The sequence below is a fragment of the Enhydra lutris genome, unplaced genomic scaffold, assembly GCF_002288905.1.
Source record: "Enhydra lutris kenyoni isolate GAN:26980312 unplaced genomic scaffold, ASM228890v2 scaffoldscaffold67, whole genome shotgun sequence".
NCBI lineage: Eukaryota > Metazoa > Chordata > Mammalia > Carnivora > Mustelidae > Enhydra > Enhydra lutris.
The window spans coordinates 8,619,343-8,636,002 of record NW_019154151.1 but is presented as its reverse complement, the minus strand read 5'-3'; the positions used below and the strand labels follow the sequence as shown (position 1 = coordinate 8,636,002).

Here is a 16,660-nt window from a genome sequence, read left to right as displayed (position 1 = left end):
GTGGCATTTAAAAAAACAAAACAAATAAGGAAAGAAAAAAATGAGAGAGACAAACCAAGAAACTTAACTATAGAGAATAAACTGATGGTTACCAGAGGGGAGGTGGGTAGGGGGATGGGTGAAGTAGGTGATGGGGATTAAGGAGTATACTTATGATGATGAGCACTAAGTAATGTATAGAATTGCTGAATCACTATATTGTACACCTGAAACTAATATAACACTGTATGTTAACAATACTGGAATTAAAATTAAAAACTTAATTAAAAAAAGTTCTGCCTGGGCACCTGGGTGGCTCAGTGGGTTAAGCCGCTGCCTTCGGCTCAGGTCATGATCTCAGGGTCCTGGGATCGAGCCCCGCATCGGGCTCTCTGCTCAGCAGGGAGCCTGCTTCCTCCTCTCTCTCTGCCTGCCTCTCTGCCTGCTTGTGATCCCTCTCTGTCAAATAAATGAATAAAATCTTAAAAAAAAAAAGTTCTGCCTGTGTGCAGTCTTTGTACTCAAGACTGCAACATCACTCTTTCCTGAATTGGCCTGCCCTGCAAACCAGCCTTCATAATTGTGTGAGCCAATTCCTCAAACTATCTCCCCTCCCTATCCTCCCCTCCTTGTTCTGTTTCTCTGGAGAACCCTAATACAAACCCTGATGTCCATAAACTGATGAATGGGTAAACAAAATGTGATATATCCCCACAATAGAATATTATTCACCATAAAAAGAAATGAAATGCTAATACATGCTACAATGTGGATGAATTTTGATAACATTATGCTAAGTGAAAGAAGCCAGACATACAAAAGGCCATATATTGTATGGTTCCATTTATATGAAATGTCCAGAATAGACAAACCCAGAGAGATTGAAAGTGGATTAGTGGTTGACTAGGGCTCAGGTGGGGGTATGGGGGAGAGGAATTGGTCGTGAGAGCTAAATGTGTATGTGGTTTCTTTTGGGGGTGATAAAGATGTTCTAGAATTAGGTAATGGTAATAGCTGCATAGCTTTGTACTAAAAACACTGAATTGTACCCTTTAAATGGGTGAATTGTATGGTATGTGAATTATATCTCAATATAGCCATTATTTTAAAAATAACAAGACTTAAGATAACAAATAAATAAAATAAATAAAATTAACAAGACTTAAGATTAAAAAAAAATTCTGTCTCTCATTCCTTCCCTCTACTGGGCAATGTATGTAGAGCTTGCCATCTTCCTGACAACACCCATCATCCCCAAATTTCATGCTGCATTTTGCAATAGCCCTTCAATGCTAATTTTGATGATCATTTAAACCAGATTTTTTTAAAAGATTTTTTTTTAATTTGACAGACAGATCACAAGTAGGCAGAGAGGCAGGCAGAGAGAGACAGGAGGAGGAGGCAGGCTCCCTGCTGATCAGAGAGCCTGATGCGGGACTCGATTCCAGGACTCTGAGATCATGACCTGAGCCGAAGGCAGAGGCTTTAACCACTGAGCCACCCAGGCGCCCCTAAACCAGATTTTTTAAAACAAAAATGCTAGGGATAAGGGTTGCAGAGAACTCACTTGTGCTTTGACTCCAGGCCCCTATCCCACCTATGGATGATCGTGATGAGGGAGTGGCTCAGAAGAGGACAGGAAAAATTCTTCATCCTCAGGTTGCTTTACAGTGAAAAGAGAAGGCCCAGAGACTGCATAACTGATTTTTGCATTAGATATCTTTTAATGATTCTAACAGTTCAAATTGAGCATTCCACAGAAGGAAGCCATTCTTCCATCCTCGCTAATGATTCTCTGGGCCTTGCCTTTCACCTCCCACTAGCTAGTGTTCCATGACGACTGCCAGCCACATGCTGCACTACCTTGCTCCTTCCTCTCCTCTTCCCTCATGCATACCAGCTACCTCTTACAAGTCAGCTCTGGCGGCAGCGACTTCGAAAGCTTAAACCTATTCCGGAGGCTTATATGGTTCAGTGGTGTTCCGAATGCTAATAAAGATGCCAAGAGCTTTTAAACTCATTCTCTGTTGCTGCTGAGTTTGGAGTTGGAGGTGTTGCAGAGGAGAGTCAAATCTTGAGTCTCCCTTTCCTGCAGAACTTTGGTTCTGCAAGAAGAAGAAATGGGCCCTGAATGCTATCTAGTATTCAAGGGGCAACCTAGGGATACCATCACAGTTAACCATTCTTTGGAAGATGAGTCGTCTTTTGTTTGTTTGTTAAGATTTTATTTATTTATTTATTTAGAGAGAAGGAGAGTGAGCAAGCAGGGGAAGAGGTAAAGGGGGGGTGGAGGGGGAGGGACAAGGAGAGCATTTCAAGCAGATTCTGTACTGCTGAGTCCAGATCCCAACTCAGGACTTGATCTCAAGACTCTGAGATCATGACCTGAGCCGAAATCAAGAGTCAGATGCTTGACCAACTGAGCTACCCAGGCACCCCGGGAGATGAGTGCTCTTAATGGGGTAGGGGTTCCCAGGTCCTCAGTAGTCTCATGCCTGTCAACATTTCCAGTGTCTCTACTCTTAAGAAGAGTAAAGGGCTGAAGTCTAGAGATTGCCTGAAAGAGGAAAGAGAGTTGGACAGAAACAAGACAAATTCTCAGTTTCTCCCAGCAGGGCAAAAGGAACAAGGAAATAAGAGACCAGAGGATTTAGTGACCTAAAGTGCCAGAGAGTCCTAGGGCTGAAAATAGAGAAGCTAGTGGGTGAGGGGGATCAGATGGCAGGAATCTTACAGGTCTGTATCAGCCATGGAGGAGTCAAAAAAAAAAAAAAGTCTAACAGTAGGGGCTCTGCCTTTAAGGAATTTATGGCAATGTAGTTGTGGAATAAAAAATAATACACTTGCAATAATTTGTAATTTGGTGTTAAGCCATGCTGTTGAGAAAACAAAGTGCTATAGGAACTTGGAGAAAGGACATATGTAGGCTAGCATCCTCTGTGAGCTGAATGGCTGACTGAGAAAGTGGGTTTTCATGTCCCAGCTACAGTGGCTATAGCTTTTCTAGAGATGAGTGTGCCTGAGTCTTGCATAGTTTCCTGGAGGAAGTGTGGGGGAGGAAGCTTCATCATCATCAGCATTTTTTAATCATTACTGTCATCACCAAGAACCACAATAAACATTAATCGAGCATCCCTCCCTGAGTCTACACTTCTGTTGGGTAGGCAGGGCAAACACAGAAAGAGCTGAAGGACTAGTGCAAGACAGAGTGTGCCAATAGCACAAAGACAGAGGGAAAAGTGAGGGTTGGGGAGGTGAAAGAAGGCTTCTTGGAGGAGGTAGTACTTGAGCTGACCCTTAAAGGAAAAGTTAGGGTTTGGCTTAATGGGGAAAAGAGTGAAGGCCCCTGTAAATGACCTCAAGAAGACACAGAGGTGGAAGTGAGCAAGGCAAGTATAATTAAAAGAGAAAGTTTGCTGGACTGGAGAAAAAGGTTTGTGGTAGGGTAACATGGCTGATGATATTGGTGAGGGAAGTAATGTGGTGATTACAGAAAGCCTTTAATGGCAAACAGAGGGAGCTGTTTAGGAACAAAGTAGGAAGGCCTTGTAGATTTGTGTATTTGGGGTGTGCTGCGGACACAGGGAAGGAAGAAAGGCTAAAAGAATCAGGATTTTTACATTCTTCCTAGCTTCAGTCTCCCATGTGAGGGTGACCAATTTATCCCATCTCAGCAAACAGAGAAGTTTGTCACCCTACTTGAGATCCATCTTGAGAACATGTTCCTAAGAAGCCCTTAGAAGTTGTTCACCCTATACTGTTGGTGGAGAACGCTGTGCCTCTTGGAAAGCCGCAACCAATTAACACTATGTGTGAAGTGTTTTTAGATAGTGTTGACCTGTCTTGTGCAAAGGAAATGAGGAAGGATCAGCCTGCTAACCCAGCTAACCCAGCTACCGGCAGGGGCATGGGTGCAGACCAAGATAGCATGCCTACTTTAAAGGCAACAACCTTTAGAAGTTGATTTGTCCCAGAATCAGCCCTGGGGAAAGGAGGCAGCAATTGCAGCAATCTTAAAAATCAACACAATGGGGGCGCCTGGGTGGCTCAGTGGGTTAAGCCACTGCCTTCGGCTCAGGTCATGATCTCAGGGTCCTGGGATCGAGTCCCACGTCGGGCTCTCTGCTCAGCAGGGAACCTGCTTCCTCCTCTCTCTCTGTCTGCCTCTCTGCCTGCTTGTGATCTCTGTCTGTCAAATAAATAAATAAAAATTAAAAAAAATCTTTAAAAAAAAAATCAACACAATGACAAGACCAAGTCTTTCTCTAGGCCATCATTTTTGTGGCTGCTAGTTGGCCACTCCTCACATATTCTTTTTACTGGCCTCCTGCAGCAAAAGGAGATTGGCACAGGCTCTGCTACATTTATATTATTACCAGGAGGCAGATGTTTTCTCTATTTCTCTGAGGTTTAGAATTATGCAAATGAAGGCATGAAAACAAAAGCTCAGTGAGATGGGGGAGGATTGATCTTAAGAATCCTGGCAATTTTCTGAGCTCTTTAAGTCACCCCTCTCAGTTTTTACTAACAGCTCTCTTGGCTCCTCTCCAGTCTATTTAGAATTTGGCACCTCTTCAGAACCTTCCAGTCAAAGACCTGAAAGTTCATTCTAAAGCCCCTATCCCGGCCTTATTTTGCAACTGGGGAAATCAAGGCATATAATAGGAATTTTCAATGCTGACCTTGAGTCTTGACACACACACACCCCCATCCCTTTCTATCTTAACCTCTCCTACACACAGTCTTGTCCGGAAAGGAAGCTGTGGCCCAGTTGCCTGTCAGGTCTCCTCCGCCCACACCCCACCGTGTTGGTATCTGGAGGGCAACAGGACCTAGCGTAGTTCAACCCTGAGGCCGAAAGAGAGAGAGAGAGAGAGAGAGAGAGAGAGAGAGAGAGAGAGAGAGACCTGCCTAACCGCGTGGGTTGTGCAAGTGTGCGAGCTAGCTAGTTCGCGAGGGCGGAGTGGAAGTGGGCGTCTGCTGCTTTGGGGGAATAGGAAAGCTGTGGCTCCCTCTGGGATCCAGGGGTCGTAGTGAGAAGCGGTTCCGAAGGTTAGCCCAAGCCCCCCTTTCTGTCGCGCCTCTCCACCCGGAGCATCCTTGGGCTGCCGGCCCTGGCACTCGCAGGCTAGTTTTGTTTGGCCCCAGAGGTCCCTCCCATTCCGCCCGCCCCCGCCTTCAGTGCCTCAGTTCCCGAAGCCACGACTTCCCGCAGCTGGAACTGCAGGCCAGGGAGGACCCCAGCAGTCGACGGCGTCCAAGACTCTGACGACATCTGCCTTTGCCCTCCTGGGCTGGCGCCCCGCACGTCGTGCTTCTTGCTAGCAAAGTTTCTCTGTGGAAAAGAAGCCTCTTTAGCTTTCTTCGGATCCTGCAACGCGCGCGCGCACGCGCTCGGCTTCTCTCCCCCTGAGACTGCGCTCCCGACGGAGGTGGTGCCTTTGCTCCAGTCCCCTGCTCCAGCCGCTACCACCCCGCTTCGGCCCCCCTCCCTCGGCACTCCCCTGCCCCGGCCGGCGGCCTTGGGGGCGGAGCTTGGGAAATCTGTAGAGCCTGCTGGAGAGCCTTCGACTCCGCGCGGGTCCTGAGAGAGCAGCGGTGAGCGGGCGAGCTGATAGGCACAGCCTAAGGATAGCTTAGGGTGCCTAAGCACTGAAATGAGCCCCCGAAGGGACGCTCAGGCTGCACCCCCTCTTCTGCCCTGGTTCAGTTCTCGGCAGGTTTGAGAGGGCGTACTGGTGGTCAGAACTCCTAGAGAGGTGCTGCTGAGTGTTCGTGCCCCGACAGAGTGGCTACCCCGACTCCCTGCGGGGCTGCGAAAGGAGAAGGAGCCAAGGAGACAGCTGTCCCCAAGTTTTTCACGTGCCTGGAACTGGACTCCGGACTGGGCGCTAAAATGCTTGCTTTCGTCCTGTCCAGGTTTCATAGCATGTCTGTTGACAATTGGAAGCCCGGGCCAATGAAGAGTCAAGTTCGAAGTGGTACTCCTGGGTTCTCCATCCCATACTCCAACAAGTGTAACATGAAACTAGAGAGAGGGGTCTTCTGGTCTAACTAGCAGATCTCCATTCTGGAATTGTCCTTGACCGCTCTCTTAGATACTTGGACTGCAGTGGCTCCAGGGTTCTCTTGAGCGGGGGTGGGGCTTGCTCTGAAGACCAGACTACAACACTCAGAAACTCGACAATGGACCGAGTTTATGAAATTCCTGAGGAGTCCAACGTGGATCCAATTTCATCTCTGGAGGAAGATGTCATCCGTGGGGCCAACCCGCGATTTACCTTCCCATTTGGCATCCTCTTCTCCACCTTTTTGTACTGTGGGGAGGCTGCATCTACCTTGTACATGGTTAGAATCTATCGAAAGAATAGCGAAACATACTGGATGGCATACACTTTATCCTTCTTTATGTTTTCATCCATTATGGTCCAGTTGACACTCATCTTTGTTCACAGAGATCTGGCCAAAGACAAGCCGCTATCATTATTTATGCATCTAATCCTCTTGGGACCTGTTATCAGGTGAGCAATTTTTAATTTCTACCCCGTCCCCGGGTTTGTGCAGAGAAAGATGAAGCCAATATTTACAAGACTGGTACTGTGCCTCTAATCAATTCTCCCATTCCCTCCCACTCTTGGCTTCCTTGTCCTGCCTACCATCCAAAAAATCTTATCTGAAACCTTAAATGCCACCACAGTGAACATGTGGTGTGTACTTGTGTTCCAAAGCCATGTATGGTACCACTGATAAGACTTCATCAGACAGTGTTTGCTATTTGGATTTGAGTTGTGAAAATTGGTATGGGACCAGCTGATGTGGTTAACCTGTGCACACAGGCCATAGCTTCAGAGTGTGTTATTTTAACTCTGCCTTTTAGACACTGTATAAACTGTATCTCACATTCAGTTTCTTTATCCTGAGCTGCTTGAGCTAGTGGTCGTGGCGCTTTCAAATTTTCCAGAGTTATTTGACATCTGGAAAATATTTTCAGCTCTTTGTGGTCATCTAGTACCCCAACCCATTGTCGTTTGTTTTTTTCTGTTGGTTCATCAGTCTCCTGTTTATCTCTTTGTATCTTTCTGCTATAAAGGTACATGGTTAGAGGGGACAAAGGAGGATAGGTCATCTCTCCATCTGAATGCTGTAACTCATTGTAGTAGTATCCAGTCTTTCTATTCAGATTGCCTTGAAGGGATGAGAACATGCCTTATCTTAGGGAGACAGGCATCTGTGTCGGCTGTCTCATCTGGATACTATGGGATTTTCAAGTTAGGGAGATGTTGCAAAACTTAACGAAGTCAGGAGGAAAGAATGGACCAAGTTTGTCTTGATTGCAATCAGCTGAAGAATATGTGTCAGAGTGTTGATGTTGTAATTGCAGAGGGAAGATGTTTCATCCTTAGAGAACTAAACGCAGTCTGAAACTGTTCAAGGATGGAACTCCTCTGCCTTAAAAAAAATTTTTTTAATCAATATATGCTCAAACGAGGAGGGATTGGTCAGGCTCCATTGGAGAAAACAGTAGCCTGAAATTCCAGTGACCTGGAGTTTGGTCCTCCCTCTGTCATTGACTAGTTGCATGGCTCTGATGAAATCTCTGAAGATGTCTTGGACCCCAGTTTCTTCATCTGCATGATAAATGGGTTGGGTTAGATCATGGGTCTCAAATGCAAACGCTTAAACGGGCCAGGCAGGTCTCATATATGAGTGAAGCAGGCCAAGTACAAGAAAACCAGCAGCTTCGTGTGTGATGATAAATGAAAATGAAGTCTTAGTGTTAGAGGAATGATGGAGAATAGTGAATAGTGTGGCAAGCTGGAGTCTACACGATTTGCCTAAAAGAGGCAGCTACTCTGTAATTCCATCCCTATCGTTTCACTGTTGGAATCCAGACCCAATACTGCCACAAGCCCTAACTTTTCAAGAGAACCTTCCAGGACAGGATTTTATATGAAATATCAGTTTGAATCTTGGCAGCTTGACTGACGAAATAACACAGTATGGACCAAACAAACCACAGCTGTTGGTCAGATGTGACTCAGCTGGCCTATATGTAACCTTTGTACTAGGCAATCTATAGCACCTTTCCAATTCTAAATCTTTGAAGTTAAGCTGTAAAACAAAGACCTCATCTTGAACTTGGAACCAAGAAATTTAGAGATGTTGGGGCACCTGGATGGCTTAGTTGGTCTGGGTTTCGGCTCAGGTCATGATCTCAGGGTCCTGAGATCGGGCCCACGTGGGGCTCCATGCTGGGTGTAGAGCCTGCTTAAGATTCTCTCTCTCTCTCCCTTCCCTCTCCCCCTCCCCACCCCGTGCATGTACACGCTGTCACTCATGCTCTCTCTCTAAAAAAAGAGAAAACCCCGCAAATTAAGAGATGTCACCAGAGGTACAAGGAAAACATTCTTTTATCAGCCTTTTCCAATGCGATATACTGAGTTAACAGATCAAGCGCACTCAAAGTGCAAATTTCAGCAGGTACTGCCCCAGTCCAGAGTTTAGACTTCCCTCCTTTGCTTTGTGGCTTCCCAAGCCATCTTTAATTTGGCCCCACCATATGGAGTATTGAGTACTGTATTTCATTTTTGTTATTTAGCTTCCACTAGAAATGATTGGAAAGCATTTATAATAGCCTGACAGCAGGGAAGAAATAATTAAAAGCCCATATATTATATCCTTGATATGCTTATGTTCAAGGCAAATTACTTTATGGGCAGGTAGGAACTTGATTAGTGCTATTAGGCATATGAAGGTGTTTGGAGGATCTGGCTCCCTTATATGAAATGCAAACTACTTCTGAAAATGAAAATGTACTCTAATTTACTGAGGCTTATAACCAAAGCGAACACCCGTACTTAAATCAGTAAATAGCCTTTAGAAGCATAAACAGAATGCTTCCTGCCACTACCTCCCCCAGTATTTTCTTCAGCAATAACACTGATGGGCCTGGGTTAAAATCTAAAATATTTTATTGGAAATGCACTTGGCTTTTTTTCTTCCCTGTTCTCTCTTCCTCCCACCTTTTCCTCTCCCAGGTTTTAGAATTTGAAATGTCCACTTTCTAGGGAGAAAACTCCATGCTTCAGACTGGCCCCTATGCCCTAGTCTCCGAGGGATCCTGTGGAGAATGGCAGCCAGCACATGTTCGAACCTTCCTATTGGGAGCCAAAGGCCTAAAAAGCACATAAACCTCTGAGCTTGTCTTTAGCCTATTTTTCCATTAAATTACATTGCCATTATTATTATCATCCTCTCCTCCCATCGTTTCTCACCCTATAATCTTTTCTTCCTTCTTACTCTTTCATTTACGCAGAAAATATTTATCAAATACCCAAGATGAATACAACCCATGCCCTCAGGCAGGAAAGATGGCTTCATTTTCACCACAACTCTTCTTTCTTATTATAATAGTACACAGTTTCCATTCATTTAAGGGTAGTGGAGGAAGTGGTAACTCAGGTGTTCCAAAACAAAATGTTCTGATTGCTTCTCTTCTAGTCACCACATCTGAACTGTTTACAGGCTTCTGATGTATGTGGGAGAGATACAGCAAGAAATGGGGTCTTATCACTATTTCAAGTTTGGTAGGCTTGTGATCCTTAAGAGGATGTTTTCCTCTTTGTAAAGAAAGAAGGAAGTTTCAAAGGCTCTTGGCCCCAAACAGATCAAGAGGCCCCAAAAATAACCTTTAGAGAGATCTTTTGATGTTCCCTGGGTATGTAGCACATTCAGTTCTGAGTTGACAAGTCTTTAAGTACCTTGGTGATTGAATGGCATTACTGTATACATGTGAGGTTTTTTCCAAGCTCCCCTTCAAGACTTTTTGGCAAGACGATTATAGTTGTGGGCTTTGTCTTGAAAAAAGCTGAACTCAAAAGCCCCAAGTATGAAGCTGAATGCTTTGCATAAAGCATAAAGAAATGCTTTACCTTAGCAACTTGAGGTGTTATGAAAACCAGGGCCTTTAAGAACCTTCATCATTTTCTCTCAGCACATTATTTACATATCTTTGTGTTCAAGGTGCCTTTCTACCACAGGCCTATTCTTAAGGAGACAAAGCAATTCCTTAAATTCTCAAAGAAACTCTGAAATGGTGTTCTCAGGTCAGTAGATAACCAGCCAAACAAAAAAGGATTTAGACTCAATTTGTGGAAGGAATGACAACTCTTTGACTCATGAGGAATGAGTAGAATGGGAATTAAGGAATGGCAAAAAGCAGCACAAACTCCCTGAATTGTATTATTATCCGCCCCACCCCGCCCCCACCCCCCACTACAACCTTTCTTCCCAGGACAGTTTTAGTTAAGTACCTGTGATGCTTTACCTCTGCAGATGTTTGGAGGCCATGATTAAGTACCTCACACTGTGGAAGAAAGAGGGGCAGGAGGAGCCCTATGTCAGCCTTACCCGAAAGAAGATGCTAATAAATGGCGAGGAAGTGCTAATAGAATGGGAGGTGGGCCACTCCATCCGGACCCTGGCTATGCACCGCAATGCCTACAAACGTATGTCACAGATCCAAGCCTTCCTGGGCTCAGTGCCCCAGCTGACCTATCAGCTCTATGTGACCCTGATCTCTGCAGAGGTCCCCCTGGGTAGAGGTGAGTAGGGTCAGGAGAGGGGAGGGCTCCATTTAAATCAAGGGTCTTAGAAATAAAGACCTGAACTGTCCAATGCACTGGCTACCAGCTTCAAGGGGCTATTTATATTAAAATGAAACATGAAATAAAAATTTTACTTCCTCAGTCGTACTAGCCACGTTTCAAGTGTTCAGTAGCCATGTGTGCTTAGTGGTTACCGTATTAGATAGCACTGGTAGATAGTCAAAGAACTTGGGGAGCCAGAGATCTTAGGCCTGCCAGATTTATTTAATGAGGGTAAACTATTTAAGCCTTAAAGTGCCAGAGATAAGCCCTCTCTGGGCCCAGAAACAGCTGGTAATACCAGCAGTTAGTAGGACACTTTCCCTAGCCCAGAGTGTTTAAATTATACTGAGGGTTTTTTGTTTGTTTGTTTTGGTTTAGGGATGGCCATCTTTTAAGAAGAGATTCCCAAATATTACTGATCATGAGAAAACATATTACTGGGTGAAAACTCCTTCTTAAAAAAATTACATCTTCATGGGACACCTGGGTGGCTCAGTCGTGACTCATGAGACTCACTCTCAGTGGTACTGAGAGTAACACTCAGACGTGGCACTAGTCTGCCTTCTGCTTAGGTCATGATGCTTCATGCTTCATGCTTAGGTCAGGGTCCTGGGATGGAGCCCCGCATCGGGCTCCCTGCTCAGCGGGAAGCCTGCATCTCCCTCTCCCACTCCCCCTGCTTGTGTTCCCTCTCTCTCTCTCTCTCTCTGTCAAATAAGTAAACAAAATCTTTTTTTAAAAAATTACATCTCCTACTCAGACCTGACTCAATCTGAGTGTGGGGAGGCCAGGAATCCGTACTTTTTAAAAAATGCCCCAGCTGGGGGCACCTGGGTGGTTCAGTAGGTTAAAGCTTCTGCCTTCCGCTCAGGTCATGATCCCGGGGTCCTGGGATGGAGCCCCCATCGGGCTCTCTGCCCCACAGGGAGCCTGCTTCTCCCTCTCTCTCTCTGCCTGCCTCTCTGCCTACTTGTGATCTCTGTCTGTCAAATAAAGAAATAAAATCTTAAAAAAAATGCCCCAGTTGAGTCTGATCAGCCACATTTGGGAACCACTGATTTAATTACTTCTCCCAACTCCGGTGGGGAGAAAGAAATGTAGGTGTGGAACGAATACAGATGAGAATGAGGCTTGGTCCCAGTTCTGACCTTCTGTGTGATTTTTGGAGGAAGTTATCTAAGAGGTCACAGTCTTAATTTCCCACTTGTAAAAGATGGATCTTTAGATGAGTAAGACCTCTAGGAGAGGAGGAAATGTGAGTCATGTTTTCAAAGTCAAGATAAAGTACTGTTAATGAGTTTTAACAGCTCAACATTAGCTTCATCTAGTTAGGCTGGAGCTGGTAGAGCTGTGGGTACAACTTTGAACCATTTCCTTCTTGTGAAATGGCGATCCTGCTTGCCAAAGCCCCATGGTGCAAATGAATGTAAGGAGGGCATTTGTCTCCTTTTCTCCTTTCCTCCACCAAGAATTGTTCATGAAATTGTTGGTCTTCACGCTTTTTACGTACCTAGGATTGACAGTAGTGTGAAGAGAAAAGGAAATGATGATGATTTTCTTCCTGAGAATTTTGAAGGTCATCAAATCATCTAATTAAAATATGTATACTTTACAAAAGTAATACATACACAAACCAATTGACCCATGAGTAATCGTATATGCGTAGAAAATTTCCGGAAAGATATGTCAGAAATCATTTACCGCTGGAGAGTGAAAATGAGAAGTCGTCGACTTTTACCTTTTACTTTATACCCTTCTGTATGGTTTGAAATTTATATGATTTAAAATTTTTGCTATGACCATGTGTTACTATTTTTGGTCCTTATTTTTTTAATTATAAAAATCAGACAGGGTTATGGTAAAGAATCAGAACCACAAAGAACATATATCAAACAGGAGATGTAATTTTACTTCTCAAAAGTAATCTCTGTTAATCATTCAGTATATATCCTTCCAGACTTTTTTTTTACTATGTAAATATACATAAGTTATATATGTATCTGTATTTTTGACAAAAAGGGCTGTATTAAACATTCTGTTCAATGTCTTTTGCCAGTATATCTTTCTTTAATGGTTATTTATACATACATATATAATAATAAATGATAAATACATAATATATGTTTTTCTTATGTGAACTGGATCATTCTTTGTTATTTTTCTGATCTTATGTTGGTAGGATTGAAGTTTCTTTCTGATGTTTGCATTCAAGAAAGTTTTTTCTAATCACAAACTATACTCCAGCGAACATCTTTCTAAGTATCTGTGTCCCAGAATGAGACTTCATAGGATAAATTCTTAGCAATGGAAGTGCTGGGTGGAAGGATATACATGTTCGGAATCTTATCAGTACTGCCAAATAGCCCTCCCAAAAGGTTGTTTGAATTTATATTCCTACCTGTAGTGTATGAATATGCTTTTTCTTTATATATTAAACTAAATATCATTTAGTTGTATAATTATAAAATAACTGATTACATAAATAATTTGCTTTTAATTATGAAGCCAGCTGAGCATCTTTTCATGTTTGGTCATTGTGTTCTTTAAATTGCTGATTTATAGTGGGTTGTCTTTTTCTTATTAATTTGCAGGAGCTGTTTTCTTATTCTGATATTAATCCTTTCTCTGCTGTAGATAAGTGTGTATGTATACATTTGCATGTTTTGCATGTGTGTACATACACACATTTTAAATGGTCTCCTGGCTTTCTTAAATATTAAAATTTTTATCATTTAAATTCTTTATTGCTTTAGATCTTGTGCACTTCTCACGAAAGCCTTTCACAATTCTTATCTGATAGGCAACTTAGCCTAATCTTCCAAGTAGATGAATTTCCACATTCAGTTTGTCAATTCCCCTACCAAAACACAAAACAAAGCAGGACAGTAACAACAAAAGAAAAAGAAATTTCATTGAGACTGTGTATTGGGATTGCATTAAATTATTTGGGTTGTTTTGGAGGGAATTTTCATATTTACAGGATCAATCAGTTTCATATTAGAAGAGATGTATGTCTCCATTTCGTTAAGTATTTTTACATCACTTTATTGAGGTATGATTAACAAAAACCTCTACCTATTTAACATATCCAACTTGATGAGTCTGGAAATAAGTATACATCCAGGAAATATCCCTAAAATCTATGCCATAAATATGCAAAGCCCGGAGCAGGAAAACCATACAACTTTATCGAAGTACATTGAAAAATATTTAATGAAATGTACTTTGATAAAGTTTATAGTTTTCTTGCTATTGGTTTTGCACATTTCTAGGTATTAGTTTTTTTTTTTTAATTTGACAGAAAGATCACAAGTAGGCAGAGAGGCAGGCAGAGGGAGAGAGGGAAGCAGATTCCCAGCTGAACTGGGAGTCTGACGTAGGACTCATTCTATCCCAGGACCCTGAGATCATGACCTGAGCCAAAGACAGAGGCTTAACCCACTGAGCCACCCAGGCACCCCTAGGCATTAGTTTTTAAATCACCTGATTTCCTAAGTGTCAGCGTAGTACCTAAGTAGGGGAAATGCGTGTACTATTCTTTTGGAAACGGTGAATGATGATGATGATAGGAGCTAGCAGATAGCATCTACTGTGTCCTGAATGTTTCTCTAAGCCTCTTATTTGTAATTATTTCATTTAGTCTTTACAACAACCCTGTGATATAATTCTTACCCCCATTTTTAAAAAGATTTTATTTATTTATTTGAGAGAGAGAGAATGAGAGAGCGAGAGCATGAGAGGAGAGAGGTCATCAGGAGAAGCAGACTCCCTGCCAAGCAGGGGGCCTGATGCAGGACTCAATCCTGGGACTCCAGGATCATGACCTGAGCTGAAGGCAGTTGCTTAACCAACTGAGCCACCCAGGCGCCCACTACCCCCATTTTAACAAATGAGGAAACAGAGGCACTGAGAGGTTAAGCAAATTCCCCCATGCTTTCATAAGTAATAATTGGCAAGGATGGGATTGGAATCCAGGATGCCTACCTGCAGAGCCATGTTTCTAACTATATCACTATACAAAGGATGTAAGGGAAACATTCTTCGAGACCTTGTTTTCAACTCTTTGGTGATTTCTCCTATTAGAAACTTTCTGCCGGTACCATCTCTTAAAGTTTGGTAAACAGTTTTTTGGGTTAGGTTTCCTCATTTTCATCCATTCTTCTGCTTTCTCCTTGCTACCCCTTTTTCTAATCTCTTTTTCTCTTGGAGGCCATCTGGATCAGCATAGATGAGCAAATACACTAACAGCATTATGATCTCTTATGGCATGAGTCTATATGTAGGGAGACAGATGGAAGGTGTTTTTACATTTATTGGAAACATCAGGTTTTCCTTTATTTCACTACTATCAATAAATGAGTTCTAATTTAAGGGACAGCATCACTACACTTGTCTAGATGTATATATACTCTGATGCTCCTAACTAGGAGCATCAACTCTTCAGGATGGGACTAAGAGTGGTTTATAAAGCTAAGAGTACATCAAATTATTTTGTTGTACACCTTAAACTAATACAATATTATATGTCAATTATATTTCAACAAACATGGAAAAATAATAAATAAAAATAAGGCCAAGTGTAGACACTTCAAGAGAGTCTCTCTAGTCTTTGAGATTCCAGCACTCCACTTAGAGCTGAAAAAGATCTTGGAAACAAACTTGTGCTTCTTTTTGGGTTTCCATGGGGGAAGTCTTCACTTTTCTTGCAAATTAAGTTGACATCTCTGTGGCTCCAGTTCCCTGGGATCGGGAACTGTGCCAACATAGCTATGTTCATACATGAATTTGTTCTTAACTGGGCCCTCAAGCCTCACTTAATCATCTCTCTGGACCTCCGGGTCTGAGTTCAGGCTTTGTTAACATAGTCTGATTGTCTATTTTTTCTGTTATTTTTTTTCTTACAGTTGTGCTAATGGTTTTTTCCCTGATCTCTGTCACCTATGGGGCTACCCTCTGCAATATGTTGGCTATCCAGATCAAGTATGATGAATACAAGATTCGCCTCGGGCCATTAGAAGTCCTCTGCATCACCATTTGGCGGACATTGGAGATCACTTCCCGCCTCGTGATTCTGGTGCTCTTCTCAGCTACCTTGAAACTGAAAGCTGTGCCATTCTTACTGCTTAACTTCCTGATCATCCTCTTTGAGCCCTGGGTTAAGTTCTGGAGGAGTGGTGCCCAGATGCCCAATAATATTGAGAAAAATTTCAGCCGGGTCGGCACCCTGGTGGTGCTGATCTCCATCACCGTTCTCTATGCGGGCATCAACTTCTCTTGCTGGTCAGCTTTGCAGCTGAAATTGGCAGACAGGGACCTTGTTGACAAAGGCCAGAACTGGGGGCATATGGGCCTGCACTATAGTGTGAGGTTCGTAGAGAACGTGGTCATGGTTTTGGTTTTTAACTTCTTTGGAGTGAAAGTGTTGCTGGATTACTGTCATTCCTTGATTGCTTTGCAGCTCATCATTGCTTATCTGATTTCCATTGGCTTCATGCTCCTTTTCTTCCAATACTTGCACCCATTGCGCTCACTCTTTACCCACAACGTAGTGGATTACCTCCATTGTGTCTGCTGCCGTCGGCACCTTCGGGGCAGGATTGAGAACTCAGAGCTACCCTGTGATGCCCAAGCAAGGCAAAGCATTGTCTGAGATTCTATCTTCTGGGTCCTTCGGGATAGGCTGGGGGTGGCCAAGAGCAACTTTGCAATTGAAGGAGAGGATGAGGCTCATAGGTGAGTACCCACCGGGACATTTTCTTGAAATTTCTGGTAAGCCTCTAAGAAGAAAGAGCAACTCCCAAATAGGTTTTATTTCTTTAAGACTGACTGCTATGTTTGGAAACCCAGGGTAGCTAAGAAGGTTAGCTTACCAAGAAGGTTCAGAGATACTGTGAACCTCTCCCCTCCCACCCAGGGCAGCTCTTTGGCTGCCCAAGGGGATAATTTACCTCCAAGCACCTTAAGCTCTTTCTCGGTGTGATCTTGTTACTCGGCTTGTTTGCTCCAGGGCATTACTGAGCTTTCCTAGGGCT

General features: G+C 43.3%; 1 protein-coding gene across 1 annotated transcript; it reads left to right on the top strand.

The window, feature by feature from the left end:
• The first annotated feature begins 6,165 nt into the window (after positions 1-6,165).
• On the top strand, positions 6,166-16,407 carry LOC111159220 (XK related, X-linked). Its single transcript, XM_022521665.1, has 3 exons — positions 6,166-6,500; positions 10,315-10,583; positions 15,533-16,407. Exons 1-3 carry the CDS (start codon positions 6,166-6,168, stop codon positions 16,276-16,278), a joined length of 1,350 nt encoding a protein of 449 aa, XP_022377373.1. The 3' UTR covers positions 16,279-16,407.
• Positions 16,408-16,660: the final 253 nt, after the last annotated feature.